Genomic DNA, 27912 nt, shown 5'->3' with positions numbered 1-27912 from the left:
AGAGCCCCGTCCTGTCATCCTCCCACAGAGAAGGCAGGCAGGAGCTCTCCCAGCAGAGCACAAGGCCGATGCAAGCTGCAGACTCAGCAAGCCTTCAGGGCGGGCCCACCGTGCCCGACGGCCTCCTGCAACTGGACAGTGGTATTCGACGACGGCTTCATGCCACGGGGTGAACGCGATCACCCACAAACCCAAGTTCAGCTGGAAAATGACACGGCTGTCACTCTGACCTGCCAGTCCTCCAACGAACTTGGGAGACTTTCCTGGACGGTGCCTGCAGAGATCTGGGGACACCCCCTGGAGGGTGCCCCATGCCCCGCCTCCCCGTGCCAGGGCGTGAACACTGCAAGGTGCACGAGGAGGACACAGCCTGGCCCCATCATTCGACCTTCTTTTTCCCTTTCCCCACTACTTCCTTGAACAGAGAGGATGTAATTTTCACAGCACAGGTTAACAGTTTTCAGTCTATCCTGAAGACATAAATTATACCTCTAGTAGAATCTGTATTTGTGAGATCGGTGCTTCTGAGCCCAAACTCACACCGTCAGCCCCACCGAGAACAGTCGTCTGTCTTGCTCTGCCAGAACTCCAGCCATCACGGGATCTCCCTGTAGCTTTCCATTTTGTGTATTACAGACAAACGACAGTGCAGGGGTTTTGTGTTCATTTTCTTCCTCCATTAGTAAAACTGTCTTAATACAGAGCAGACGCAAGAATCACTATCTGGGAAAAATCAAAGAGCTGGGACAGAGCAAGTGACTTCACTAATTCTGTCACCTGCTGACTCGGGAAACTGCACCTCCCACGTGGCGGTGTACGAACCCCCATGAACAGTCAATGGGCTTCAGATTTGTGGGGCTTTTGTAATAACGTTACACCAAAAATACAGCAACAAACAGAGAACAGTTTATTTCACAACATTAGCAACCCCACATCCAGTACCAGAACAATCCAGGAGCCGGTGACGTCACACAGCTCGAGTCCACAGGTAACGTGTAACACTGCCAACGGTCTCAAATGACACAGACTCTGCTCCTAGTCACGTGTCCCTAACGGTCCTCCACGACTGGTCTTCAACCTCAGTGGTGTCCAGAAGGAAGTGATCCAGAAACACAGACTAGGCGAGGTTTCAAATACCCTGTATGTTGTTTTGTAGCTTGAGATAGGACACACAGTCTTAAATATTTCCTGATGCGAGTTCTTTCTTAAGAAAAAAATTCGACGTCAATGACTGAAAAGAGAAGTTGTTTCTGAAGCAGCAGACACAACAGGTTCACTACTGGCCCACACCGACGAGCCGGGCAACGGCGGGACCCACATCTCACGACAGAAACCGTCAACGTGACCTTCGCACAACATCTTTGCAGCATTGGACTTTTACCTCTTAAAAAGCCCTCCCATCCCTCCGGACAAGCAGACGTGCGTTAATCAAAAAGGAAAACAAAGTGAGCTCATTCGGTCTACAGGGAGGAAACACACCAGGACGCCGACGGACACACACGCAGTCTCCCGAGGCCCCATTGGCTCGGCCGAGAGCTTCCGTCCCTGTGGCTCCCGGCAGTCCAGATGAGGAGCCTGCGTCTGCTCCGGGAGGGGGACCACGGAAAGGCACTTACCCAGCTCATCTGGGAGAAGAGGAGACGCAATCCAGGGACCACGCACGTGGTTAGAAGTCGGAGAAGCTTCTCCTGCTCAGCACGTGGCCGCCTGCAGTCCGGGCCGTGGCCTCGGGACGTCAGGTCCTCCTGCTGGCAGCCGCCCCGTTGGCTCGCGAGCGCTGCCGGTCGTACCGCACAGACACGATCAGGAAAAGCAGGAGGGTGGCTCCCTGAATCGCGGCCAGAAGAAAGAAGTAATAGTTCAGATGGCAACCGTTAATATTGCCTGCAGAGAAAGAGGGAGAAGGAAGTTCGTCAGCCGCACTTAGGGACTGTTCAAGAGCTCAGCTACTAAGTTCAGTTCCTAGCAAGGTCACGGTGATCTTTACTGCGGTTATTAAAAAAAGAACAACAACAAGAAGGACGAGGGGAAAATCTTATCTCTATTATTCAAAATACGTAAGTACTTTGCTTCTTCAACCGCCACAAACGCTGCTCTGAAGCCAGCTTTGTCTCTACCACAGGCTCAGGCCCGGGGTCTCTGGTGTGAACGCCCCCGCACCCCGCAAAGGTCTCCCCACTGGTCGACGGGAGGATGATGCCACAGCGCCTGGCCCGGGAAGCACAGCAACAAGACCTATTTCAGACCACGGCTCCCAAGAATCCACCCTGTGGGCTGGAGGGAACTGTCCGAGGTGAATGAGGGGTGTCCACTGGCTAAAATACAAAAACGTTGAGAAAGTCTTTTTTTTCCTTAAATTCTTCCAGTACAGAAAGTTTGGGGAAAAGGAACAAACAACCCCACTATGGCCCTGTGCCGCCCCCGAAGCGATACCGGATGGGGTGGTGTTTCCTCCCGGTCTTTCTCTGCGGTGCTCTTCCCCGGGGGCTGGGGGCTGACCCAGTGCACACAGTTGTCCTGAGGACCCACCCGTGGGCCGATGGTAAGGTGATGCTCTCCACAGCTCGGGTCTAGAACCGGGACACTCATCAACGCCACATGCCACACCACGGGCCCGCCCAGACGCCACATCCGCGTAGGAGCTGCACGTGTTCTGTGCCGGGCAGCAGTCCCTGGACAGCAAGCGCCCTCCCACGCAGCAGTGCCCGTCACAAGCCAGGGCGGACGGCTGACAGACACTCGACGTACAGAGTCTTTTAACACAGGGTTTTAAAATTTTCTCCAAAAAGCTTCAGGTTTTAGCATCCTCAAGGTGACATGGGTGCATCCTCCGTCCCAACAGCTAACGTAGCTGACGTTCAGCTTTGCCCCAGTCACTGAGCATGTCCTTTCGCACGCGCTGCCCCGTTCTGTTCCCAACACACCCCACCCAGGCTGAAGAGGTTCCAGATAGACCCTGAAGCTCAGCCAATGCAGCTCAAAGCCAAGAGGCCTGCCATGTCTGGGCTGGGCTGCCCCCCGCCCCCCGTGAAATGGGGGCAACAGCACTGAGCAGAGCGTGTGCACACAGGGCACCCCACACAGGACCCGGGACGCACAAAGGCGTCACCATCGCCCGCCTGGGACCATCCCCATGGTCCTCATGGGTCCAGGACCATCAGGTCTGTAGCGAGAGTCTTTCCGCTGGAGTTTTCAGCCACCACTGACCACCACCACTCCGTCTGGAGAAGTGTGTGTGCAGAACACAATGTTTGCACCGAAACACCCAGAGACGCTCACACACGTCACCCTGGGCTCCCTAAAAAGCCTGACCCCGTCGCCACGGCCCACAGGTGTCCTACCATGTCTGCCATCTGTCACCCACTGAAAAGGCAGACACATTTCTCGACAGATGAGCAAAGACGTACTCGCTCCGCGGCGTCTCCAGAGCCTCCCTTGCTCACGCACATCAGAAGCAGCTCCCTGATTCACTTATCCGAACTCGGCGTTCTGTTCGTCTGACGCTGGGTTGTGAGGTTGGGGTGTTCTGGAACTTGCCCTGTGCCTGAAACACACTCACTGACTCAGTGCCTCACGGTGCTTGTACTCTGCCCACAAGAACGACAGACAAAGCCAGATCCGAACCAGCGCTCGGGTGGGCTGCAGAAGACGAGGGCTGCCCCCATGCATCGCCTGGGAAGGGATCTGGTAGCAACTGCATTCCTACTGTCAACACGGTAGTCAGGACAGTGACTGAACCCCTACAGTGTGCCGGGCTCCGTCCCAGGTACTGGGAGGCCCACACAGCACCCCCGGAGCCCGGGCTTTGCTGTCGTCACTTGCTGTCTTAGCTCCTCGGTGCCGCGCAGGCTTGCTGGTGGGACCCCGATGATGTCATTCCACGTGCTAAAACTGAAACAGGAGCCCCCAAATTAAGGAGTCACTCCAAACTTCCGAAGCAAAGGCGCCCTGGGAGCTCAGTCGGCTGAGAGTCCGTCTGGGGCTCAGGTCACCATCCCAGGATCGAGCCACACTTGGGGCTCCCTGCTCGGCGGGGAGCCTGTGTCTCCCTCAGGCACGCGCTCACTCTCCCTCTCAAGTGAAAATGTAAATAAGTATTAAAACTTCCGAAGCTCAAAGCTGGCATGCCAAGAGAACGAGTATTCCCGGCTAGGGTCAGCCTGTGTGGGGTCAGGAAGGGCATTCAGAGACCTGTCTGCCGCCCACCATCACCCTGTACTTCTTGGGCCTCATCGCAAACCGAAGGACAATGACCCCCGAAGACGGTGAACTCTGGGAGGTTGGACTGGACAAGACAGGCTCCTGGGCCCCGGAGAAATGAGCTCACAGGTCCCCCGAGACATACGAGCGAGAAGGTCACCAGCTGCTTCACTCACGACAGCCTCACACCCGCAACATCACCAACACCCAGCGAGAGCAGAACAGACCAGTGAATCGTGAGTGACTCGCCACCCGGCTTCTCCTCAGGGTCAGAGAACAGACTGCAGGGGATGGCGCCAGACCCACGTGCGGAACGGAGCCGAAGAGCACAGAGCACAGCCAAGAGGAGGAGTCCGTGGTGCCCAGTGTCGCGGCAGCGAGCAGCCAGCGGGCCGGTGAGTGGACTGACCCGGCAGGCCCAGGGCAGCCTCCCAAAATGGACCGCATCCTGATCCGGATTCAATACCTTCCAAGATGCGCACTGCACATCGTACACACCAGCCGCGCTCAGTCTTCAGAGCATCCTACTACTGACCTCAGTCAGCTCAGGTCATGCTCTCAGGGTTGCGGGACTGGGCCCGTCTCAGGCTCCCCACTCAGCGTGGAGTCTGCCTGGGGATTCTCTCTCTCTCTCTGTCCCTCCCCCTGCTCATGCATGTTCTAAAACAAATCTTAAAAAAAAAAAAAAAAAAAACAACCCTGGGGCATCTGTGTGGCTCAGTGGGTTAAGCCTCTGCCTTCAGCTCGGGTCATGATCCCAGGGTCCTGGGATCGAGCCCCGCAGTGGGCTCTCTGCTCAGCAGGGAGCCTGCTTCCTCCTCTCTCTCTGCCTGCCTCTCTATGTGTGACATCTCTTTCTCTCTCTCTCTCTCTCTCTGTCAAAACAAAACAAAATGAAACAAAAAAACCCTTAAAAAAAAAGATCGGTATGCTTCACAGCCTGAGTCATCCCGGATCTACACAACGATGATGAGGACGATGACGAGGACGTCGAGCACCAGCCAACCGGGAGGACAGGCCGGGAAGGGAGCAGAGGAGCGAGTGCCGGGCTCCACCTCCATCCCGCAGTCCTGTAACTACACAGGGAGCCACTCCGTGCGTCGATCGTGAGAGGCTACGCGAGCTCAAGGCCGCTGCTTCACCACCAGCCTGAAGACAAGTGCAGAAGGGAAGGACTGGGGCAGCAGGGAGCCAGGAAAAGCACAGGCGGCGCCCAGGACGACACCTGCCGCTCCCTCTACTGCCAGATTTTACTGGCGCGCGTATGCTGGGGATTACCTGGTCCCATTCTCTCCCCAAATCCCCAGGTGGGAGGGCGCTGGGAGGGAGCTGCCTGGCTCACTGTGCGTTTCCCACATCCACATCCCCTCCTTGCCAACCAGGCTGCAGGGGTCTTGGGGGCTGTGGCCACAGCTCGTTGAAACTCTCCTTACTGGTGTGAAAATAAGGACAGCACTAGACATGGTGCGGGGCTGTCCTAAGACACACTGCTCTGAAAAGGACACGGGCACACAGGATCCAGCTCCAGGCTGGGCACCAGGACTGCAGACAAGCTTCACAGTGGGGAGCTGGAAGCTACGGTCAGAAATAAAGGGCGAATGATGGTAAAGTTGAAGATAATCAGTGACAAGGGGATGAAATCACTGGAAAGCAATCAATCAAGATCATCAAAACAACCAATCCTTCAAGATATGCTGAAAAGTAAGACAAAGAAACAGAAGAATCAACAGGGTTTTGCTCTCTGCATCAAGGATTTGTCTGTAGAAGGTCCGTCCCATGCACAGAAAAACAGATCATGGGACACCAAGAACCTGTGAGAATTCCCGGAAGCCACCGTGCACCTGCTGCGAGCTCCACCGCCACTCACCCGCCCAGGGGCCCGGGGATCAACAGCAAAGCCCTAGCCCGACCTCTGAGCCAGCCCTGGGGACGCTCCCACAGCCGGAAAACAGCGAGGCCGGGGCTCCTGGGGCCACAGGAGCGGCTGTGGTTTCTGGAAATCACCCTGGGACTCCACAGGCCGGAACTCACCCCTCACGACGGGAATGTTAACTTAGGGAAGGGTCTTTGGAATTGTGTATTTTCCCGGGGCAGGTCCCCAGGCTCTCATCAGAGTTCCAAGGGGGTTTCGGACCAAGTGGCTAAGGGCCCTGGACCCACGGAAATGCCGCAGACTGAACAAGAACAAGAAAGAAGGCAGTTTTCACAGGCCAGACAGAAGAGGAAAACCTTCAACTCCTGCACCCAGTTAAAAGCTACCATAAATCTGGGAACACCAAAACTCTCTTCGGTAAGTGATTCTGCTCAGCGCCCCACCATGCCCCCTACCGGCATCAGCGTAAAATCCCCTCCTGACAGTCACGAGTCACAGCTGTGACTCAAGAAAGGAACTTACTATCCATCCGTGTCTTTAACAGCAGAAAATGTAGAAGTGCGGTCAGGAAAGAGAAACAACACACACACAAACACAAACACACAGACCCAGGTGAATGGAGACAACTTGGTGACACGGACTGGACTGATCTGTGGAATTCCGAGGAAGCAGCAGCAGCCCCGCAGACCCAGACAGAGGCTTAGCTGCGCCCGTCCAACGCACAAGGACGCAGGGGACCAGGAGGGGCGTGGTCTCAGGCAGCTCCCGGGTGGCCGAGCTCCACTACTTCGACCACACGCAGCCCAAGCCCGCGTCCTCCGCTAACACAACCACCCGCCGCAGCCCGAGCGCGAGTTTGGCCAGTAGCCACGTTCAAACAGCGGCGCGGCCCTTACCGAAGTCTGTGTGGTTGCTCATCCAGCCGATGGCTCTGACGGACACCAGCTCCAACAGCCCGGAGCCCACGAACGAGCCGACACCGGAGAAGAAGAAGAACAAACCCATTATGGCGCTCTGCATGGACTTGGGGGCGGCCGAGTAGGCGAACTCAAGACCTGCAGAAAGAAGAGGTTGTTTCCGTGAGAGCGGGGCTGACACTGCCCTTGCCTGAACGTAGCAGGGTTAGCACGGGGCCCACGTGGGGACTCGGGTGAGCAGGGCAGCTCCCTTCCCTGCTCTGAAGACTGTATTTAACACAAGGTCAAGAAATCAGGGGTCCTTTCTATTCACCATGAGAGTCCTGCAAGTCAGTCATGGAGCAAAAGGTCAAGTCCTTGCTCTCCCACGTCACAGTGACGTCTGACGTGTTGGCTCCTGCACTGATCTCTATGGTTAAAAAAGCAAACTTATCTGTTCTCAACTAAGGAGGGTATGAACAACACATACAGTCTAAAATGCAGATTCTGTGTAAGACTTCCATCTTAAAGGCAACACATCTTAAGATAATCTCAATGAGACACCTATAAATTCAGGTTTTTATAACAAGCCCACGTGGAGATTTACAGCGTATTCCAAACGCAGGACCACTCTGTTCACCCTCCAGAGTCATGAGCACACGCTGCGGAGTCTGGTGACAGGTGCGGCAGGAACCACAATCCCCCACAATCGATCTGGGCTCTGGTCATCATTAATTCCGTCCCTCCCTTCCAGCAGCATGGAACTGGTCTGCACACAATGTGCCTGTCCGCACCCCACAGCACACGGCTCATGGGAGGAGCGAGGACTGTGCGAACAGGTTTGCCTCCTTCATAAAGCAGACACACCCAGAGCTCTGGCTAGTGCCTGGGCCGCCACGGCAGAACCACAGAGCCATGGTTAGGAAGTGTCCAACCTGGGAGGAACCACCCATGGCCTCTTCCTCCCTCTCTCTCTGTGGCACCTCCACGGTAGTGGATGAGCCATAGAAATGTCTCTGGGAGCCCCGTTTCTACCCCCGAAACAGGAGCCTCAGCCATGGTACCACGTACTTACCGACTCACATTCAAGACCACAGCTGCTGCCGTGAAACACGGGTCCCTATGTCTCCGTGCGTTCTACCAGAGCGCACAGGGAGACATCCTGCCCCGTCCCCTCCGCACCATGCCAGCCCCAGACCCGCGCGAGAGAAGGCCCACCTGCTATGCTGGCGAATATCTCACTGACACCAATCAGCACGTACTGTGGCACCTGCCACCATATCGGCAGGTCAGCGGCATAATACACGACTTTTCCGATGGTCTGATTGATGGTTTTCTCTTTGACAAGGTCCAGCCTTTTGCTCTCCAAAATTCCTGGAATTCATAAGGAGGTTAATAGAACACTTACTCATTAACGTTTGCAATTAAACTAAAACACTACAGGCTTGCGGCAAGATGCTTACTGACTGCTCGAAAAAGTGGAGGGTGTGGCCTAGCGCCCCCTGAAACGCCCGACCTAAAGGACTGCACACTCTCGACTTCCTCAACGGTTACTCCAACACTGATCCCACCAGACCCCTTCCGGCGGGTCTTCACACAGCCTCACACCACGGACGCTGCCCACACGGGGTTTGCCCCAGCGTCGGGACGGCCCCCAATCGCCGCCGTCCCGATCGCCTTCTGTTACCCGCCTACGGTGAGGAGCGTAATTACACACCCACTCGTCGGGGGCACTGAGTTCCGAGACGTCTTTCTCGCCATGCTAAGGGACTGAGGCTGGCCCGCTGACTTCCGGGCATTAGCCTACAGCCCCGGCCACGGCTGACGAGGCCCGTCTCCCCGCCGAACCCCGGCGAACAGCCTGCACCCTCAGCAGCCCTCGATCTCGCTCTTGTCAAAGGCAACGAGGGCAACCAAACCGCACAGGGAAATGAGCAAGCGCCCAAGCAGCCCCTCCTTGTGAGGAAGGCACAGGCCGCTCAGAGTGCAGCGGAGAGGCAACAGCGTAGCAGTGAGTTCTTAGGTCAGAGAGGTCGCCGGTCTTGTTCCTAAAGAACTCTGTGAATGGCATAATGGGCCGGAGTACTTAATATTTATGCAAGCGCACATGTATTTAAAAGCGTGAGAACGAGGAAGGTCAGCTGTCTGAGAGAAACCTGAGAATGAGAAGGTCCAGGCTACCAGTGGACGGGGAAGACGAATTCTGGAATCGGCCCCCAAACTACAGGTCACGTGGAATGTCCAACCAGGAGAGCACTTATCAAAGGAGCACGGTAAGGACAGGCCTCTGGCTCACCTCCGTCAGAAAGACCTGCATCCCCTCCCTGGAGGTGCGTGGAGGGGACCCCGATCCCCCCGCCTCCGCACCCTGGCTTCTAGCAGGAAGTGCGGGAGCAGACCGGGTGTGCAGAGCCGTCTGCCTGGGGCTCCTGGCTGCTCTGGACGGGGCCTCTGAGGCATGTCAGGGCCCGTGGCTCTCTCTGCCAGGAATCTAGTAGTGGCATGAAGGGTCTTGTCCACAAGGGACAGCTGTCCTCTGGGCATGGGACAAAGTGTGAGTGGCTTCCTCTGGGTCAGCAGAGGTTCCCCTCACACTGCAAGGTCACCGCACCAGCCACCAGCATGCAGCTGGAAGGTTCTGGGCAATTCCAGTGCAGCTCGGTCTGCAGGAAGGACTCTCTCAGCCCGTCCTGAGGGCTGCAAACTGAAGCTGGAGAGAACACTCTTCTCCACACAGAAGGCTGGACCGGTGAGAGGACATGTGTGCCTGCGTGCGGGGGCTGGGGGTGCTTTAATGGGGACAAGACCTGCTCCGTGGTCTTACCAGCAACACGCACACTGTGCAGATCAGGGGAGAGGCTGAAACAGAGGTGCTGGCCAGGGAACAGAGGACGAGGCCAGGGGGAGAGCCTCGTGAAGGAGGAGGGCTCTCCTGTGGTGAGGCGGGAAGGATCCGGAGGTGTGCTGCGCGTGGCCGACCACGCAGACGGCAGCGGCACGGAGCGCTGTTCACAGAAGCTGCTCATGGAGGAAGGGAGTCGCCAGCACCGAGGCCCCGTGCAGGACGTCAGGAGGTAACAGCAGGGAACTAACAAGGCAGCACCCACACGAGCGTGACGTTAGGGGCCGGAATGGCCGACACAGCACACTCCTCAGTGACCCACGGCGCTGCAGAGGTCAGAGGAAAGCAAACCCGTGGGTGTGGGTAGGACGAGGGTGGAAGGCGTACCAGCACGGCGGGGGGCGGGGAGGGGAAGGACCGGCCAACAGATGGCCTGCCGTCACCAGCAGAGGACGAGGTGACGCCACATGACACGAGCAGAGAGAAAGATTCAAGAGAAGCCCACAGGACATCACAGATGCGCTCCATTTCACACGTGCCCTCTGCACCGACGTGCAGCCCTCTGCCCACAGCGTCACAGACACGCCGGCACCATCCTCCCCGAACGGAGAGACGGACACGCCATGCTCTGGAAAGGGGAACAGCACAAAAATCTGGCTGCAGGCGCGGGCTCGGGACCGCTTCTCCCCCAGGGGACACAGTTAACCCCAGAGAAGACAGAAACACAGTGACACCGTGACAGACACACGGCTCTCCAAGTCCCTGTCAGCCGAACAAGTGGACAAAAACCACGAGGCTTCACTTGGTGCAAGGGTTGCCATCCGGAGGCCCAAAGGTAAACCCTGGCCCCCGTGGCCACGACCCACAGCTCAGGACTCAGTGAACGGGTGGGGGACACAAAGGTGTGTGCTCGTGGGGTCACATTGGGAGACCCACACGGTGTTTGACAGAGGGTGTGGCAGGACCCAGGCCCATTCAGCAGACGATGCGCAGACTGCCGCTCGCTCCTGGGCCGCACGCTCATCCACAGGGCTCCAGCGCCCCTCACAGGCCACACAGGTCGGGGCTCCTGCTAGAACGCGTGGGATAAAACAGCCCATGGAGCTCCAACAGAGGATCTATCCTGTTCAGCTCCCTATGAACATCCAGAAAGTGCCACTAGGCCAGAAAGGAGGGCCTGCAGTCCAAAGGCGGGAGGTGTAAAGCCATGACTTCTCCCAACTCCACAGTAAGACGAGACACCACCGACCCACAGATCAACCTCAGTACGAGGAAAACGCTCTCCGAATCACGCAGGGTCACGAAGCAAAACGCAGGTTCAGGTGCCTTAGAAGACGACAAAATTACAACAAATCCAAGCACATGAGACCTGCCAAAGTGTCAGTGATGGGCAAATTCATGCCATTCCACAGTTTTCACTATTAAATGGGGAAGAAAAAGCAAAAGTAAACGAAGGCTGGAGTAACTCATGAGAGAGAAAATCACAAAACAAACCCAAGGTAATAGAGAGAAATCCTGTCTTATTCTCTGTTGTTAGAAAACACGAGAAAGTCAAATTGACAAATCCAAGACATACTTCTATGGAAAAATCATCACATACACACAGTTCTGGCAAGCCTGATTTAAAAAAAAAAAAAAAAAAGCACATAAATACACGAAACTGGAAAAGAGGAAGGAAGCACATTTATTGAAAAGGTAATTTTTATCTCCAGTCCAATAATTTTTCTAAAACTCAATAAAGTGAACAGTTTACTCAGGACATTTAAAAAAAAAAAAAAACACAAGTGTTTCAAGAGAAAACACAATCTGCACAAAATTGAGGAAAAGGTGAAAACATCATCCCATTTCTCCTGAGACAGTAACAGGCTCATGTGATTTTCAAGGCAAAGACCTGAACTCCCCTGGGAACACAGAAATTCCCCCAGTGTGATACTCTCCTGCCCACAGAAACTGGGGGTCTACCAACTCCCTTTCTGAAGCCATACGACCCAACGTCAGACCGCAGACCGCTGTCAGCTAGCGGTGGAGGAACGCAGACCACCACAGGCTGCCCTCTGGACAGACTCATTTGTTTCAGAAATGCAGGAAGGAGCATTAAGAATTTTTTTTTTAAGATTTTATTTATTTGACAGAAAGAGAGATCTCATGTAGGCAGAGCAGCAGGCAGAGAGAGAGGGAAGCAGGCTCCCTGCTGAGCAGAGAGCCCAATGCGGGGCTCGATCCCAGGACCCTGGGATCATGAAATGAGCGGAAGGCAGAGGCTTAACCCACTGAGCCACCCAGGCGCCCGAGCATCAAGAATTTAATAAAACTAAACCATCAATATCCGGAGATGGGGCTGGAGCAGGGGGGAGGATGCAACCCTCTTGGAAACCAAAACAGACCCAGTAACCTTGAAATAAAGGTTAGAAATTTAGCATCACCGTGAATATGCATCTCAAACTCCAGTTCTAAGCTTCGGGGAGCTGCCCTGGAGGCGCCTGTCAGAGCCCAGGGGGCGGGGGGCTCTCCACAACCACCAGCTCTCCCAGCACTAACCCACAGTCCCGCCAACACCGCCCACCAGAGAGGCAGGGAGGGAGAGTCACCTGCCGGCAGGAAGGGAATCCATGCTGTGTGAAGAAAACAAGTGACTGTTCGAAAAGAATTCATTTGAACTCAGAATTTTTTAAAAAAATTCCTTATGGGAGTGAGCAAAAATACACCAAGGGGTTAGGAATAAACCTAGTACAAAATGCACAGCACCAAAAACAAAACATGCGTAAAACTGCAAAATACTGTAAATAAAGTTCAAGAAAACAGGAAATTACTGGAAAGAATATTCCTCCAATGAAAGGTCTGACTGCATGTCACCACGAACAAGAAAACCCCGGCACAAAATCCACAGGGCCTAACTGCACACATGTGGGGACCGATAACGGGGGGAATCGTCATCACGGTGACATACCTCCAAACAAAGACGTTCCGTGTTTAAATCCTTCAGGGAAGAGCTTCGCAGAGAGAGTAACGAGCACTGACAAGAGAGCCGGCAGCGGAACTCACGCCCGTGGCCTAAACACCTTCCACCGAGGGGACAGAAAGCCGAGGCAGACACGCAGACGGGCTGGCGCGCGGACAGACCGGAGTGAGCCACCACCCGCACTGAGAGGACCGGTCGAAGACCTGATGGTGTATTTAACACAGCGCGTTTAGCTGTTAAACACCGTGATTTAAATGTGTAATTGACATAGAAAAACAGAATCAGGAACAGTTAAGTCATAAGCTGTGAATAGTCGGTTTCATTTCTCTTTAAAAAAGGACATACTTAGGGGCGCCTGGGTGGCTCAGTGGGTTAAGCCTCTGCCTTCGCCTCAGGTCATGATCCCAGGTCCTGGGATCGAGCCCCACATCGGGCTCCCTGCTCAGCAGGGAGCCTGCTTCCTCCTCTCTCTCTGCCTGCCTCTCTGCCTGCTTGTGATCTCTCTCTCTGTCAAATAAATAAATAAAAAATCTTTAAAAAAAAAAAAAAGGACATACTTAGCTGTAACAGCAAATGTCCTTGGAAGACATCACGCGGTCACCCTGGAAGGGGGGGGGGTTACAGATGCTCTGGGGGCTCCCCGGCTCTTCTCCGTGCGTCTGTCATGACCACGGGTCAACTATGTCATACTAATTTTTGAAAACGTGCTGTGGACCTGCGCTTAACTAATGCCCGATGTGAGCCAGGGAAAGGCTCTCAGCAGGCTCTGCCCCAACTTCAGGATGCTCTCGGGCCCCGAAGGCCGCGCACAGAGTCCCGCCTACCTCCATGCTGACCAGCACCCACAACACCACCAAAGGTATGGAGGGGCCTGCACGCGGATGGGTGGGCCCCATGGCTGGGATGAGGGCGGAGTCACAGGCTTCCTGTAAGGGAACTCTGTCAGCTCATCCGAAGCCTTAAAGGGACGCCCTGCTAACACTTGCCGAAACCCCCCGCAAGAACGCCCAGTCATGCTCCCAGGCACCCCAAGCCCCAACCACAGAGGACTGCAGAGGAATGGCTGACGGGGAAGGACAGTCACGATCCTTCAGGGTTGGTCTTAGAAGGGGGCAAAGGAAATACAACATATCTACCATGTATCATATCCGTAATCTTCCCAGCGCCCGCAGAGCGGTAACCACGGATTTCCGAAGGTGGTGGAACGACCAGTGAATGAGTGTGTGTGCGCACGCGTGCGACGGCTCCTCTGTATCTACAATTTTCCCTCCTTACATGTAACACACACGGCTTTTACTATGCTCCTCGGGTTTTTCTGACACGTACTTTCTCCATCAGGCTTGCGCAACGGGATCCCGTTCTCGCAAAAACACAGAGGGGTGTGGGCAGACACACAAGACCAGGCAGGTTCACACCGCATAATGCTGAGCGCCTCGAGGGCAATCACAGCTGGTTTTTATTTCCTTCTTTATGCTTCCGAGTTCGCTTTCCCTCCAGCGAGCATCTGCCGCTCCAGTAACCCAGGACTGTACGCACACGGTCCTTCCAGGGGCACACGGTTCTTTAAGGGGAAAGGAAATCTAACTAACAAACGCACTTCCTTTTCCCTTCTGCACGCGTGAGAAACCCCTGGGACCTGCCTGATTCTCGTCCAAGACACCTGAGAGAACGAACCATTCCCAACAGGCGTGGTTCTAGATGGAAGATATTGATTGATTATGGGGGAGAGGAGTAAGTTCAAAGGCAAAAGTTTCTTTTCTATTAAAATGTTGGTTTGCTGAGAGTTTCAATCTCTACTCAAAGCTTACTAATGTTCCAATTAAATGCTCGCTCGAGCTGGAAGTAAAGTTGCGTGAAGCTCGTGCCACTGTTAATGTAATAAACTGTGCCTAAATCAAGTACCAGAGACTTAAAATCCCTGAACTAGTGACTCTGGGGCTCCTTTCCACTGTTTAAGAACACGAGTATAATAATACGAGTATAGTGGGTGGTTCCTATTCCTACGGGAGACTCTCCAACTCCAAAGCCTCAGGGCCGTGTGACCACACCAGCTCCCCCAAGCCCCCACCCCGAGGCACAGGCGACCCCGCAGAGCACGGCCCATCCTGCCCAGTGCTGGGCGAGAAGTTCCGAGCGCTCCGCTGGCACTGGTGAGCGCTGGCTGCCATGCCCACGGGGCACTCTCAGCAGTCACTCAGCTGTCAGCTGCCTCCTACACAAACACGTGCAGAGACCACAGGAATGCCCTCCCCGGTTCTCGGAGCGGCCCCCAGAAGCTACCCGGCCAGCAATCAAATCGAAAGACAAGACGGTATTAAAGGAGCCCAAACCCAGAATCTCCCAGGAAATGCCTGAAAACCAAGGATACGTCCCTTCCCAGAGAGAGAACTAGGACCCCCTTCCTTGGCATGTGACCAGCATGGCTGTGGTGCAGAGAGGGCCCCACCGGTACAGGGACAGAAGGGAGCTGTGGGGCCAAAGCTGAGCCTGCGGCAGCTGCTCAAAAAAAACAGGACAGACAGACAGCATCCCCGGCCAGCAGTTACTCCAGACAGCGCTGACGATCTCTGGACCTGCTTAATGAGACCCGCAGTCACAGCCCCACTGCAATTCAGTTTTTATTTGCTCTGAATCCCCCTGTGCCACAGGACTGGAGGAGAAACGGAACCATGAACAGAGCACACAGGAAACACTTCATCCAGACACAAGCTCGCTTTAATTATCTATTTGATCAAGAGAAAACGTAATTGTCTTCTAAAATGTCCTAGTCCCTGGAATATAGATTTCTTAAACCTAGAGACTCATTTCTTTATATCTATTAAGTACTATATCAATATGTTCACTCTGGGGACGGCGCACAGAGGCTGCTGGGAAACCCTGCTGCAGAATATTAAATCCTGTCTCAGCAGTGCTTAACGTTAAATTCCTCATAACAGTGGGTGATACATGGTTGGTTCGGGAGGATCAGCTTTTCTGTTCTTGTTATGTAACTAAGCTGTCTTATGGTCCAATGATTTTCAAATATTAATGAAGGAAGAACTCCAGAGCGAGCTGAGAATGTCGGCGAAGATATTCCAACCTAACAGTCCGGAATGTAAGAACCATGAAAACACAGTGAGGCCCCAAAGGAAAACTCCCCTCATCGGCCCTGGGGAGCTTCAGGCACTGGCTCACATCCCCCCCTTCTCTGGGCGTGGGTGCTGGTCGTGAACCTGGACTTGAGGAAACCTTTCTCCTCACGAAACACACACGTGATTGTTCAGGGACAGACCAAAGTCAACTGCAGACCTAAGTTAAGAACGCCAAGGGTGAACCCACGACTTTGAGACCGATAGAAAAATTCATCCATTCAGCGATTGACCCTCGCCCACAATCTCAATCAGAAGGGAGAGAACAAGCCTCCTCTGATCCAAGCCAGAAGTCACTTTCCAGAGCACTTTACTGCTTTCGGCTCTTGAAGAAAAACAGCGGAACTGTAGGGAGAAAATCTTAACCTTCACATCATGGAAACCAGAAAGCGACGAACAACACCTGTTCACAACACCCCACCCCTGTCCTCTTAGGGTGCACCTACACAGAGTGACCAAGGGCCTGTCACGGGGCCCCGAGTCACCCACAGCGGCTAAGGCCAGTTTCGAGCTCCAGAAATGAGATCAAAACGCCTCCCCACCTGCAGCGAAGGCAGAACACATCACAAAGAACATTCCAACGGCGATCCTTTTTAGGGATGATGGGAGCAAGCCATTTCTTCTCAGAATGGGATCAACCAGTTTATCCTTTAAGGGAATTAACAGGAGGATGAGAACTGCGTCGAACATGGTCAGCCAGGCCGCCGGGAACTGGAATCAAAATGCATGAGACAAGGTTAGTTCTTGGGAGGAGTGAGTCGCTCACCTCACAACTAATGCCTAACTGAGAAAATCTTTATTCTAGCCAAGTCCATTCCCACAAAGTATAACCTCCTAAGGGAAAAGTCTCAGTTTCAAGATACTGGAACTGAAAAAGATTTTCACTTCTAAGTGCATTTGCGGTTTGTTCCTCTGTGCATTCACGGAGAAAAAAGTCAGGTAGGAAGATTAGCGTTGGGTTGGCACCTGTCAACCATCCAGGAAACAACACGCCCACAGGAGAACAGTCTCTAAAGCAAGCGTAAGTCCCACTCCAACGACAATGGCGCCCGTCGGAGCAGCCACGGGCCCTGAGAAGGACTGCGACCGGCCGCAGGCACCGCCTCTCTGTAAGCTCGGGAGCATTTCCGCACCGTCACAGCAGTTCTCACCGTATGAGGAGTGGCTGCGATACTGGAAATCGCCGGGATCTTCAGATGGAGGCTCTGCAGAACGTACGTTGTCTGCATCTGCGTGTGAAAAGTGGTGCCGTTAGGTGCGGGAGCTCTCCAGCGGGCCGCCCACCCCAGGCCGCCCCGCGAGGACGCACGTGGGGCTCGGGTCTGAGAACAGAGTGATTCTTTGGTCATCGCACAAGTCCCCTGGAGAGCAACTTTAGAACAGAAGTCACGGAGACTAAACCCAAAGGTGGGGCCTGGAAAAACAGCAGCACACCCGCTCTTAGCGTCTCTCATGGAAAGGACACCTAAGTCAGCACGACTGGAAACAGGATTCTAAGATCCCAGAGACTCCGCAGAGGAGGGCACAGCACCCCTGCACTTTGGTGGCGCCCAAAGCGAAGGCGGGGACAGAAAGCTATGGCGACGCGACAGTCGCGACTCACTTGGAAATACACTGTCCAGTAGGGGATCAAAGCCAAGAACACGGGGATGATCTTCACAAGGGCCTTCACGTCCTCCACCGTGTCCTCCGTAAACGGCCCTCCGCGAGACCTCTTACATGAATCAAACAGACTGTGTTTAGAAGAGTGCTGAAGGACTCCAAGGCCTTCACTTTGGGAGATAAAATGAAGGAGTTAGTTTTCTTCCAGCCCCAGAAATCAGGTACGTGGCAACAAATTAAGCAGGGAGGCGGGGAACCGGCTTGCCGCACTGCTCTGCTTTCCGGCCCTCCTGCTCACTAGCTGTGCAAACCCAACACAGCGGCCAGCAGTGCGCATGCGCCGACGGGGCCAGTAAAGGGCCTCGCCGCAAAGCGCACCTGCGGCTCCCGCCACGTAACCGGTCTCTTCTCCAGCTCCCGTCCCCCGCGCCGAACAAGGCTGGCCACTACGCCAGCGACATCGCTGGACGAGCGTTTGAGGGGAAAAAAACGGGCTGGACTGTGGGGATTTTGAAGCAGGTGGCTTTAAAACTTCACAACCACAACACCCATGTCGCTACTAAAGCTGTTGACGGAAAGTGCAGCCACAAAGGGCCCGGGAGGAAGAGCTCTGTTCTGGGAGGGAGAGCTGCGGTGTTGATGGTAACGTGACGATGTCACAGGCAGCCAGGTCCACTGGGTGCTTGCTCATTACCCTGGACCACGACCCTGGGAGGAGGCATCAGGACAGTGTTCTGGCCCCACTGCCCCAAGGAGGAAGCCAGTCAGAGAGGGAAGAATGTGCCCAAGGTAACAAAGCTGGAGAACAGGTCTGGGATTTGAGCCAGAGGGCCTTGGCCACAAAGCCCGACACCCAGGTACGAGGGACGCCACGCCACCCACCCCTCCGCTGCCAGCCACAGGCCTCACGCTCAGGCTCAGGTGTGTCGAGTCAGAACGCAGGCATTTCAGTCACAGCTTGTGTGTGAGCAGTGGCACTCACTTACTCTAGGACAGTCTCACTACTTATAAAATGAACAGGTCCCAGTGGGCAGCTCCAAAACACTCTAACGGTGAGGCATGCTCCTAGACTCTTAAGGATGAAACAGAAAAAGCTGTTGTATTTGCCAAATATTCTCTAAAGCCAGAAATACCAGTACATGAATAATTACCTTCAAGAATTCTTCCCTTCTTCTGTTCTGGGACTCAGGAAAAAAATGGCAGTGCATGCTTTCTAGTTTATAAACTCCTACCCAAATTACAACTATTTTAAATCATTTTTGTCTCATAGAACATTGATATTTTTTTCATCTGAACAGGAGGAGGAAGCAAAAAACTGAAAACTGTAACTTAGTATTTTAGCCAAATTTTGGACAGGACAGCTAAATTAAATTTAACAAACATTTACTGAGCACATACTCCATGCCCAGGTCTGTTCTACCTGGTGCTAGAGATACACAAATTAATTCAGAAAGATACTACTTCTAATCATACGTGGTTTATCTAGCAGGGAAAATAACAGGAAAACTACACTTAGAAACTGTAAACTCTAAAGATACTGTCATACTTTATTTGAAGATATTCAGAGCTTCTCCAATTTGGCGGGGGTCAAAAGCAAATGTAAAGTTCTCGCGTACCTATTTCAGATACTATCAGTGATTCATTACATCCTACGTGTGTTTCTCCAAAAACATGTCAGTGTCCAGTAGGAAACCCATGTTTACACAGAGAACCACCCAGAAACGTTACTGGTCACGTTACTCGTCTTGTACCATCAAGACATTCTGAAAAGAAGTGCCAAGTTGACGTGCACCTGACGCCTTCCCTAACTCACACACGGTGTCGGTGTATTATTTTGCAACACATGAGGGTTCACTGTGGAACCACAGACACAAATGACACGAAACGCAGACAGGACCCAGAAGTGTCCCCACTCCCTGGGTCTGTGTGCACACACAGCTGCTCTCTCCCAGGAAGAGGGGCTATGAATTCTCAGACTCTCAACTCAACGAGGTATGTACCTCAGGGAAGGTTTACAACTCGTCCCACTCAGTCCGATGAACTGAACAGACACACGTGGACTTGTCACGTAAAGTCAGCGTCAACCTCTTGGAGACACAGATCAGCCTGGGCCAGATGAAGGAGCACTGGGCAATGCTGCACTTCCCTAGATTTCTGGACCCGACCGTTTGCAAGAGCATCCTGACCGAGCCCTTGACGCCAGCAGGTGCTCCTCACATGCCACGTGCCACAGCTGACAGCTGTGCACACATCAGCTTCTCAGGCCTCACAACAACCACGTAAGATGAGCCCCTGTCCGCTGTACAAAACGGGAATGCAGGCTTGGCAAGGTCACTCACCTGCCCAAGGTCACAGAGCTCGGACTGTGCGTGAGGAGAGCGTAATTTGAGAATTCTCTGGACCGCCAACCTCTCTCAAGACAGCCCATTTTATCTTAACTGTGCCAGCTGTCCCAAACCAAACCTAATGGGAAATCAGACTCCGAGTGGCAGTAAGTCCCAGTCTCTTTCGTCAGGGCACTTGTGCATTCAGAACCCAACACCATCCACAAAGCAGGACTGTCCTCCTGCGGAAATGTCTGCCAGGGGCCACCCACACCAACACATGGAAGCTGCAGAGCAACTCATGTTGCTCATGAGTAACCAACCCGCAGGACAAACATGTGGGTGTGAACCCGCTTCTGCCTGAAGTCAGGCTCTGGCACTGCAGCAGGAAGGCAGCACTGTCTGAATCTTTACCCCTTCTCCAGTGCGATGCCACCACGGGTAGTGCTCAATGAGGAGTCCGAAGGCCACACCGAGCCCTCCGGATTCCAGGACCTGCTGGGAGACCGGCGGGAAGCACAGCAGCCTGGAGCCAAGGGGCAGGGCCACAAGAGCTCTTCTGGGACAGATTCAAACCTCCCACATGGAAGCCAGTATCAGACATTCATGTGACTCCAAGGGCACACGTAAGACACAAGCAGACCAGCCACAAGGAGGCAGGTCTGGGAGTCGGCCTGCAGAACCTTCTGGCAGTCAGAGCCACCCAGCCAGGAGTGTGCTGCCCTGAGGGGTCAGCGTCTGGCTCCGGGACGGACTGCCCCTCAGAGATCCTACTTTGATCACAATGTTCCAAGGGAGTCGCTCACAAAGGGTCCCTGGGACTCCTCTGGGGTGATGGAAATATTCTCTGTCCTGACCATATTGCGGTTCCATGGTTAAATCAGGTCATAATTCCAGAACTGTACAGCTAAGACGGACGCACTGTACTACCCATAGATTACGCTTCAACAAACACCAGGACTGCTGAGGTCTCTTCATGGGTGAAGGTCCAGACTTGCCCTTGTTAATGTGCATCTACGGTGACCTACCATCCATCCCAGTTTGCTGGGACTTCCCCAGGTCACGGGGCTTTCAGCACTAAAACCCTCAGGACCATGGGGCTTTTGGTGCTAAAACAGGGAAAGTCCCACGCAAAGGGAATGATGTAGTTCCCCTACCTGCATCTCAAAGTATTATCATGTCCTTCTGTCACAGAGCAGTTGCAGTGACCATGGGACGATGGGGTCCAGGCTGACCCACAAAGGTGTTGACTCACAAGTGAGAAACAACAGCTTAGAGCACAGAAGAGCACCTACAAAGTAAGCAACTGCTTTATTGCTCATTCAAATGAATTCCAAGCTTCTAGAATATAAGAGAAATGTAGACAGTATGTATAGTTCTCTCCTATGCTCTCTGCCAGTTTCTACCTCCATCACCTTTTTTATTTTTGAACGATTTTATTTATTTGAGAGACAGAGACACACACACACACACAGAGACACACCATGAGCAGGGGGAGGGGAGGCAGACAGAGAAGCAGGCTCCCCGCTGTGCAAGGAGCCCAATGCGGGACTCAATCCCAGGACTCTAGGATCATAACCTGAGCTGAAGGCAGAAGCTTAACCCACTGAGCCACCCAGGCGCCCCTACGTCCCTCATCTTTCTACAAGCAAGAGGTCCATCTAAATCAGCAGTGAGAGCAAGTTCAATGTGGAAGTTATACACAAAGTATGAGCTCTGGAGTCCGGCTGCGAGAAGACAGTAACGCCACAGCACATGCTCGAGCTGACGTGAGACATTAAACCACTAGCCCGGAGCCCTGCACTTCAGCCTGTGTCAGACCGAAGCGAGCACTTTATTCACAGCAATGGGGAAGTCGTGTTGGGCTGAGCCTACGATCACAACTGGGCACTCACCCACTGTGACTCTGCTCTCCGATTCGCTTCTGGGGCCGGCACGAATATGCCAGGATCTTGAACACATAGGTGAAGGCGCTGCCATCGGGAGGCTTGGTGATGAAGACGCTCTGGCCGCAGAGGAAGACCAGGAAGGCGACGCCTATGCAGACCGCTGGGATGACATAGCCGGTCACAAAACCCACGTTCTGCTGGACGTAGGCAATGCCTCCCAGCGAGACGATTGCCCCCAGATTGATGCTCCAATAAAACCAATTAAAAAACCTTCTTGTGGCTTCTGGACCTCGGTCTTTAACCTAAAGCAACAGGGAGGAAACAGACTTTGAAATGTGGTAACCTTCGAGGATGAAAAGCCTGTAGAACGAGGTGACGATGATCACGGTCATCATGGAGACCTGCAGGAAACGCAGCACAGTCAGCTTACACGTACGCTCGGGATCCCTAACAAAGGAGCACCTGATAACTTCAATCACTACACTGTCTGCGTGGTGTTCTTCTTAAGTGAGCTCACATCCAAGAAATCCAAGAGAGCTTCTCAAAGCAACGTCTGGGGACCGCGTGCTCTGGAAACACCAGACGTGGCCTGAAAGTACCGATTCACAAGGCTCTCAGGCCAGACTTACCAAGTCACCATCTCTGGGGCTGGGGGCGAGGAATAGGCCTTTTAAACATTTTCCAGGCACTTCTACTCACAGTCAAGTTTCAGAACCACTGCTGTGTAGCTCACACCTTGATCAATCTGGGGCATGGAGGAAATCCCACACTGAAACCAACACTGCACAGACCAAGAAGGCTATGGAGGGAATCAGGAGACGTGCTGGTTAAGGACAGAGATTCCTGGAGGGTTCGACAACCATTCATCTCCAGAACTTCAGCAGAGGCACCAGGTAACATTCCCTACATGGGGGGCAGACATCCCACACGCCTTCCTTTCTCACCGTAACGTCCACATTTACACAGACACCACTCTACTCTAGCCAGTGATCTCACACAATTTCTCAACAAGCTCATTACCTAAAGGTCAATGCTGGGTTGCATACAAAGACAGTCCTAGGCTTGCAGTCCTAGGAACCTCTATTGTCTCCTCCTTACAAGTTATTAAGAGGCTGATTTCTGTCCAGGTCACAGATCTGAGATGTTCCACAGAACAATCCCCATCAGCAAAGCACAAAGGTTTTCAGTGGGGCCCGGACAACCAAGTACCAGATACAAAAAAGCACCCTGTCAGCAGTCCTGTAACTTGGTATAACATCGTAATCGCTATTTTTCTGAAATCAAAGTTGCTGGTATAAAACAGCCGAAATTGTGTGCTCCTCAAAAGAAAAAAAAATTTTATTCCAAAATTATTTAGTACAGCTACTGTATTGGCAAGAGACATGCTTGAGCTGATGACACGCTAACCAGCATCCCAAACTGAAAATCTGAGTTTTAAATAAACCACCCATTCTCAGGAGGAACTTCAAGTTGTGTCCCACCTATGTCAGATCTGGGCGGAGATCCTAGACCCAATGCTGGTGTGAGGACAGAATCAATGAGTCGTCCTGGGAATTTCTCTTATTTCTAAGATGGCTCTTCATGGGGACACAAAATATATGGATGTTACTAAACTGGACGCAAATATTCACGCTACCCAAAGACAGACCAGAGGGAAGAAAAAACCATAAGCTGAGAAATGGTTTCAGAGAAAATGTAACTAAAGACATAAGCACCAGCAATGGGGGGGAGGGGCGGACTCGACGAACCTCAAAAGGAGGAGGGCCAGTAAACAGAACATCTGCGATTAATGCAGACAACATACATTATCAGCTCAAGCACATCAGCCCTGTTCGTCACCTACGGTGACACTGCGCATATCGTCCTGCGGGAACTTGGCAGTCAACTGTTTGGAACGTCCGAGTTGAATTCTCCAATGTTACTCGAGAAATCGAAGCCTCTTACTAAGGCTCGAAGTAACAACACACCAGTGATTTTTTCTTCTAGAAATGGGAAGCCAGCTCCTACAAACTACACATCACATGCTTCTGTGCCCAGAGCTGGCGAGCCCATCGCTGGTCCCATTACATCAGCACCAGCGTGGGGGGCCTCCCGCCCTCCCCAGCGAGGGCAAACAGCCTCTCATGTGACTGGTCAACAGAGGCCACTGCAGTCAGCTCAGAAAAGCGCAGCTCGAAGACCAGAGACCGGCCCAGTAAGGCAGACAGTCGGCTGGCTCGGAAAGACTCCTTCAGATGCGCAAGGCTGCCACTTCTTTTCCATCAGAAAAAAAATGTATCATTTGCTCTCTACATCTGTGTAGCAAGCTCTTCCTCTTTCAGTTCTCTGTTTGAAAGGACACTGTGATCTCTGCAACAGCTGGGGCACTGGGGGAATGAAGGGGCTGGCACGACCGAGGTCCTCGTGGATCACCTCGGCGTCGTCAGCAGCCCACCTGCCGTCCCAAGCCAGCAGACACCCCCCAGAGCTGCACAGCCTGACCGCGGCCGTCTCTCGTTCAGAACAATCCCTATAGGCCCTGTTTCAGAGATAAGGGGTGCAGGGAGTGAGAGAGCATAAAAAGTACTTTAGAAACACAATCAGAGTTCCTCAAAATGAGAAGAGCCAGGAGAGGAGCAACTAAGTCATCCTGAGGACGAGTGCAGCCGTCCAGCCCAGCGGGCTTCCTGCCCAGACCCGGGTCTCGGAGTCACACCCCCCTCCACCAAGCCAGCACCACTGGCCGCGGAGCTAGCACCCTGGCAGAAGGGCACCAACGTTTCCCTCCTAAATGCTTTGTTGCTGACGCAGTCCACATATGAAACAATTCACCATTTTGAGGTACAATTGTCTCTGTGGGTTTGAGCCTCCCCACACTTGAGGAACCACAAGCTCTATCCAATTCCACATTTCATCACACCACCAAGAAACCCAGTTCCTTCACGGGCACTTCCCACTCGCTCTGCACCGGCCCCCCTGCTGCCACTGCTCTTCCAGTCTTTATGGGTTTGTCCATTCCAGGCACTTTCATACAACAGGAACGGAAGGACGTGTCAGCATTCACGTCTGGATCACATGGCATGGCGTCCCCAGCCTTCACTTCCACCATAGCCCGTACCGACGCCCACGGCTGGGGGAGGTGCCAGTGCGCCCAGGGACCCCCATCTACATTATCCCATCACTTTATCCCATCTACTTTGTCCACACATCACTTCAGGGTATGATCTCAACCGTGCACTTCAACGTTTTAATCTTATGCCCAAACTGAAGGGAACAGTGAAACATACGCTTTTACAGACCCTGCATCTAGATCCTTGGTTCTCTTTTTCTGTAGCTATAAATGAAATACTCATCAAGCTGAATGATTTAAAAGTTGCAACACCCCACGGGAACCCAAAAATAAAGCCAAGGAGGACACATGTTGGAGTGAGCACTGGGTGTCGTAAGCAACTCGTGAATTGTTGAACGCTACAACGAGAACTTATGAAGTCCTCCGTGTTGGCCAACCGAACATAATGAAAACAAACAAAAATTTTTTTTTAAATATTTGAAAAGATTAGACCAGTTATCTCATAGAAGAAAGCGTTTCTTTGTTTGTTTGTTTGTTTTTAACGTCCAAGTGTTATTATACGTGAAAAAAGTTCCCCCGTTCCGTCACGCATTCTCGATAACCTCTACAAGAACACCATTCCTTTATGAACCATTAACTGCTGGTCTATTACTGACTGGAGGGAACAGACGTTTAAGTCGGCCTGCCTGGGTCCAAACCCAGCTCCCACTTCCCTGCTGTGGTTCTGGGTGGGTCGAACCTTCTCCCTGGGTGTTTCCGGTAAAAGACAAGCGCAGTCTGTAAGCTGTCCTGAGGCGTAGCTAAGGCAGTATAACAAGGACACAGAGGGGCACGACAAACATTCATGTGGCTCGTGGCCCACGTGGCCGGTTTTAAAGGTGCTTCACTGTGCTGCTAAGGCTGTGCCTTCACTGACGGCAGCAGGGCCGAAGCCACCAGCCTGGGCCCAGACACCCAAGTCCGCCCCAGCTGCACTGTGTCCCACAATGCCCATCTCGAAGCCACGGTTAAAGCAGAGATCGAGAAATCAGACCCGGACTACCACTCTGGCCTGACCACGCCCTACAACAAAAAGAAGTCCTCTTTTGTACCTCCATCTTCTTACTGGAAAAGCAGGTATGGATTCAAATGAGGTCCGATGAGTTCACGTGGGTAAAGCACATTTCCTGGTGCAGAGAAGGAAGAATTTGGGACCGAGGCAGCTATCACTCCCAACATCATTAGAATGTGCCACCTTGTTTCGAGGGGAGCCTGACACAGGTCCTTTACCTAAAGCTCACATTCAAGCACAGGCTTCTGCACGCTGGCTCAGTCCTGTACTAGCTGTGCGACTTGCGGCAAATGCTTTATCCTCTCGAGCCTTGGTTTCCTCATCTGTGAAATGGGCACAACAGCAGCAGCGGTATCACGAGGACTAAGACCGGATGGCGCACAGGGCCTGGTGCACAGCACCGTCGGTACAATCACACGGTTCTTCAGCACAAAAACCTAGGCATCGTCCTCTCTACTGCTGCAGACTCTACGACACGACTTGTCCTAAATGCGCCCTCCTGAATCCGTGTCCACCGAGTCCACCCTAGTCCAAGTCCCTCTAACTGGGCCAGTGTAATGGACTCCCACCTGGTACGCCGGTGGTCATCACTTCCCTTGCCCATCTCCTCACCACGCCACAAACGTTTTCTGTGACGAAGCAGGGCGTAAGGACTTTAGGTTCTGAGACACATCCAGTCTTGGTCACAACTCCCCCTTCTGCTGCGGCACGTGAAAGTGACCCCCCGCCCAGACCAGTGTGCGAAAAGCAACAGGCAGGACTGTTCCAATCAAGCTTTATCTACGGCGACCGAAATCTGAATTTCGTAAAACTTTCACTTGCTACAAAAGACTCTTTCTGCTTTTTTTCTACCACTCAGGAACCTAAGAACCACCGACATTCTCAGCCTATGGGCCCCCCCGAAAACGGGAAGTGGCCCAGATTTGGCTGTCAGGCCTCAGCTGCCAGGCACACACCTGCGCTCTCGAAGCCCCGCTTTTAGAAACGAACACCAGATCATGCTACTCCCGCCCACCCCCCGCCCGAACCCACAAAGGCTTCCTACTCTATTCAAAATACGCCTCAAAGTCTTTTAAAGGCTTCACAGGACCTGGCCCCAGCCTACCACTGCTCTCCCCACTTCTGTTTTAGGTCCTCTGAAAGGTATTTGATATAGAACGTTGGGGAACTTGAAGCGTGTACCATCCGTGTTGACTTGATCCATTTATAGACCGCTGCAGGACTGTCACTGAAGCGGCTTCTGTGACGAGGGCATCGCTCCCTTCCCGGCCCCAGGGCCTTTGCACCTGTTGCTGGCGTGTCCCGGACCGCTCTTCTGACAGCCGCCACCTCGCCCTCATTCCCGGAGGGCCCCTCCCCAGAAGGCAGCGCCCGGCCACCTACGGGGCCGTCCCTCCCCGGCGCCCCGCGCGCGCACCTGGGCGCACCTGGCGCTCCCGCGCGGCGCTCACCTGGTCGGCGCCGAAGGGCGTGACGTTGGCCTTGACGGCGCCCACGCCCAGGCCGACGAGGGCCAGCGCGCCCAGCGCGGCGGGCGCGCAGTAGCGGGCGGGCGCGTCGGGGCAGGGCGGCGCCGAGCAGTTGCGGAGGCGCGTGGGGCGCGGGGCCCCGCAGAGCGCGGCGCGCGTGGCGGGCGCGGCCAGCAGCGGGAAGGCCAGCATGCCGAGCAGGTAGAGCGCCAGGCTGAGCAGGATGGCGCGCGCGCGGCCGAGCTGCGCGTCGGCCAGCCAGCCGCCGAACGGCGACACCAGGTAGGCGAGGCCCATGAAGAGCAGCAGCGCCTGGCTGGCCTGCGCGCCCTCCCAGCCGAACGGCGCGCCGTTCAGGAACAGCACCAGGTTGGCCGTGACGCCGTAGAAGGCGGCGCGCTCCAGCAGCTCCGTCAGCAGCACGGCCGCGCACGCCGCGCGCCGGCCCGCGAACGCCTCCCGCCGCGCGCCCAGCAGCGGGGCCCGCTCGCCCGCCGCGCCCTCCATGCCCCAACCGGCCGCTCCGCCCGCCGCTCCGCGCCGCAGCCGCTCTGGCCGCCGCCGCCCTTCTCGCGAGACCCGCCCGGCCACGCCTCGGCCCGCCCCCGCGGCGTCCCTATTGGCTACCGC

General features: G+C 53.9%; 1 protein-coding gene across 2 annotated transcripts; it reads right to left on the bottom strand.

The window, feature by feature from the left end:
- Positions 1-884: 884 nt before the first annotated feature.
- SLC15A4 (solute carrier family 15 member 4) lies at positions 885-27827 on the bottom strand. 2 transcript variants are annotated; one of them, XM_047697507.1, is made up of 8 exons: positions 27265-27827; positions 21720-22015; positions 17502-17670; positions 17050-17127; positions 16441-16609; positions 8188-8343; positions 6970-7128; positions 885-1884 (listed from the first exon to the last, which is right to left on the bottom strand). In XM_047697507.1, exons 1-8 carry the CDS (start codon positions 27787-27789, stop codon positions 1736-1738), a joined length of 1701 nt encoding a protein of 566 aa, XP_047553463.1. In that variant the 5' UTR covers positions 27790-27827; the 3' UTR covers positions 885-1735. The 2 variants fall into 2 exon arrangements, with proteins under 2 accessions (XP_047553463.1, XP_047553464.1); XM_047697508.1 differs by having other exon boundaries at positions 17502-17610.
- Positions 27828-27912: the final 85 nt, after the last annotated feature.

The sequence above is a fragment of the Lutra lutra genome, chromosome 12 (assembly GCF_902655055.1).
Source record: "Lutra lutra chromosome 12, mLutLut1.2, whole genome shotgun sequence".
NCBI classification, from domain to species: domain Eukaryota; kingdom Metazoa; phylum Chordata; class Mammalia; order Carnivora; family Mustelidae; genus Lutra; species Lutra lutra.
Note: the sequence above shows the minus strand (reverse complement) of the source record. Positions and strands in the feature narration are given on the sequence as shown.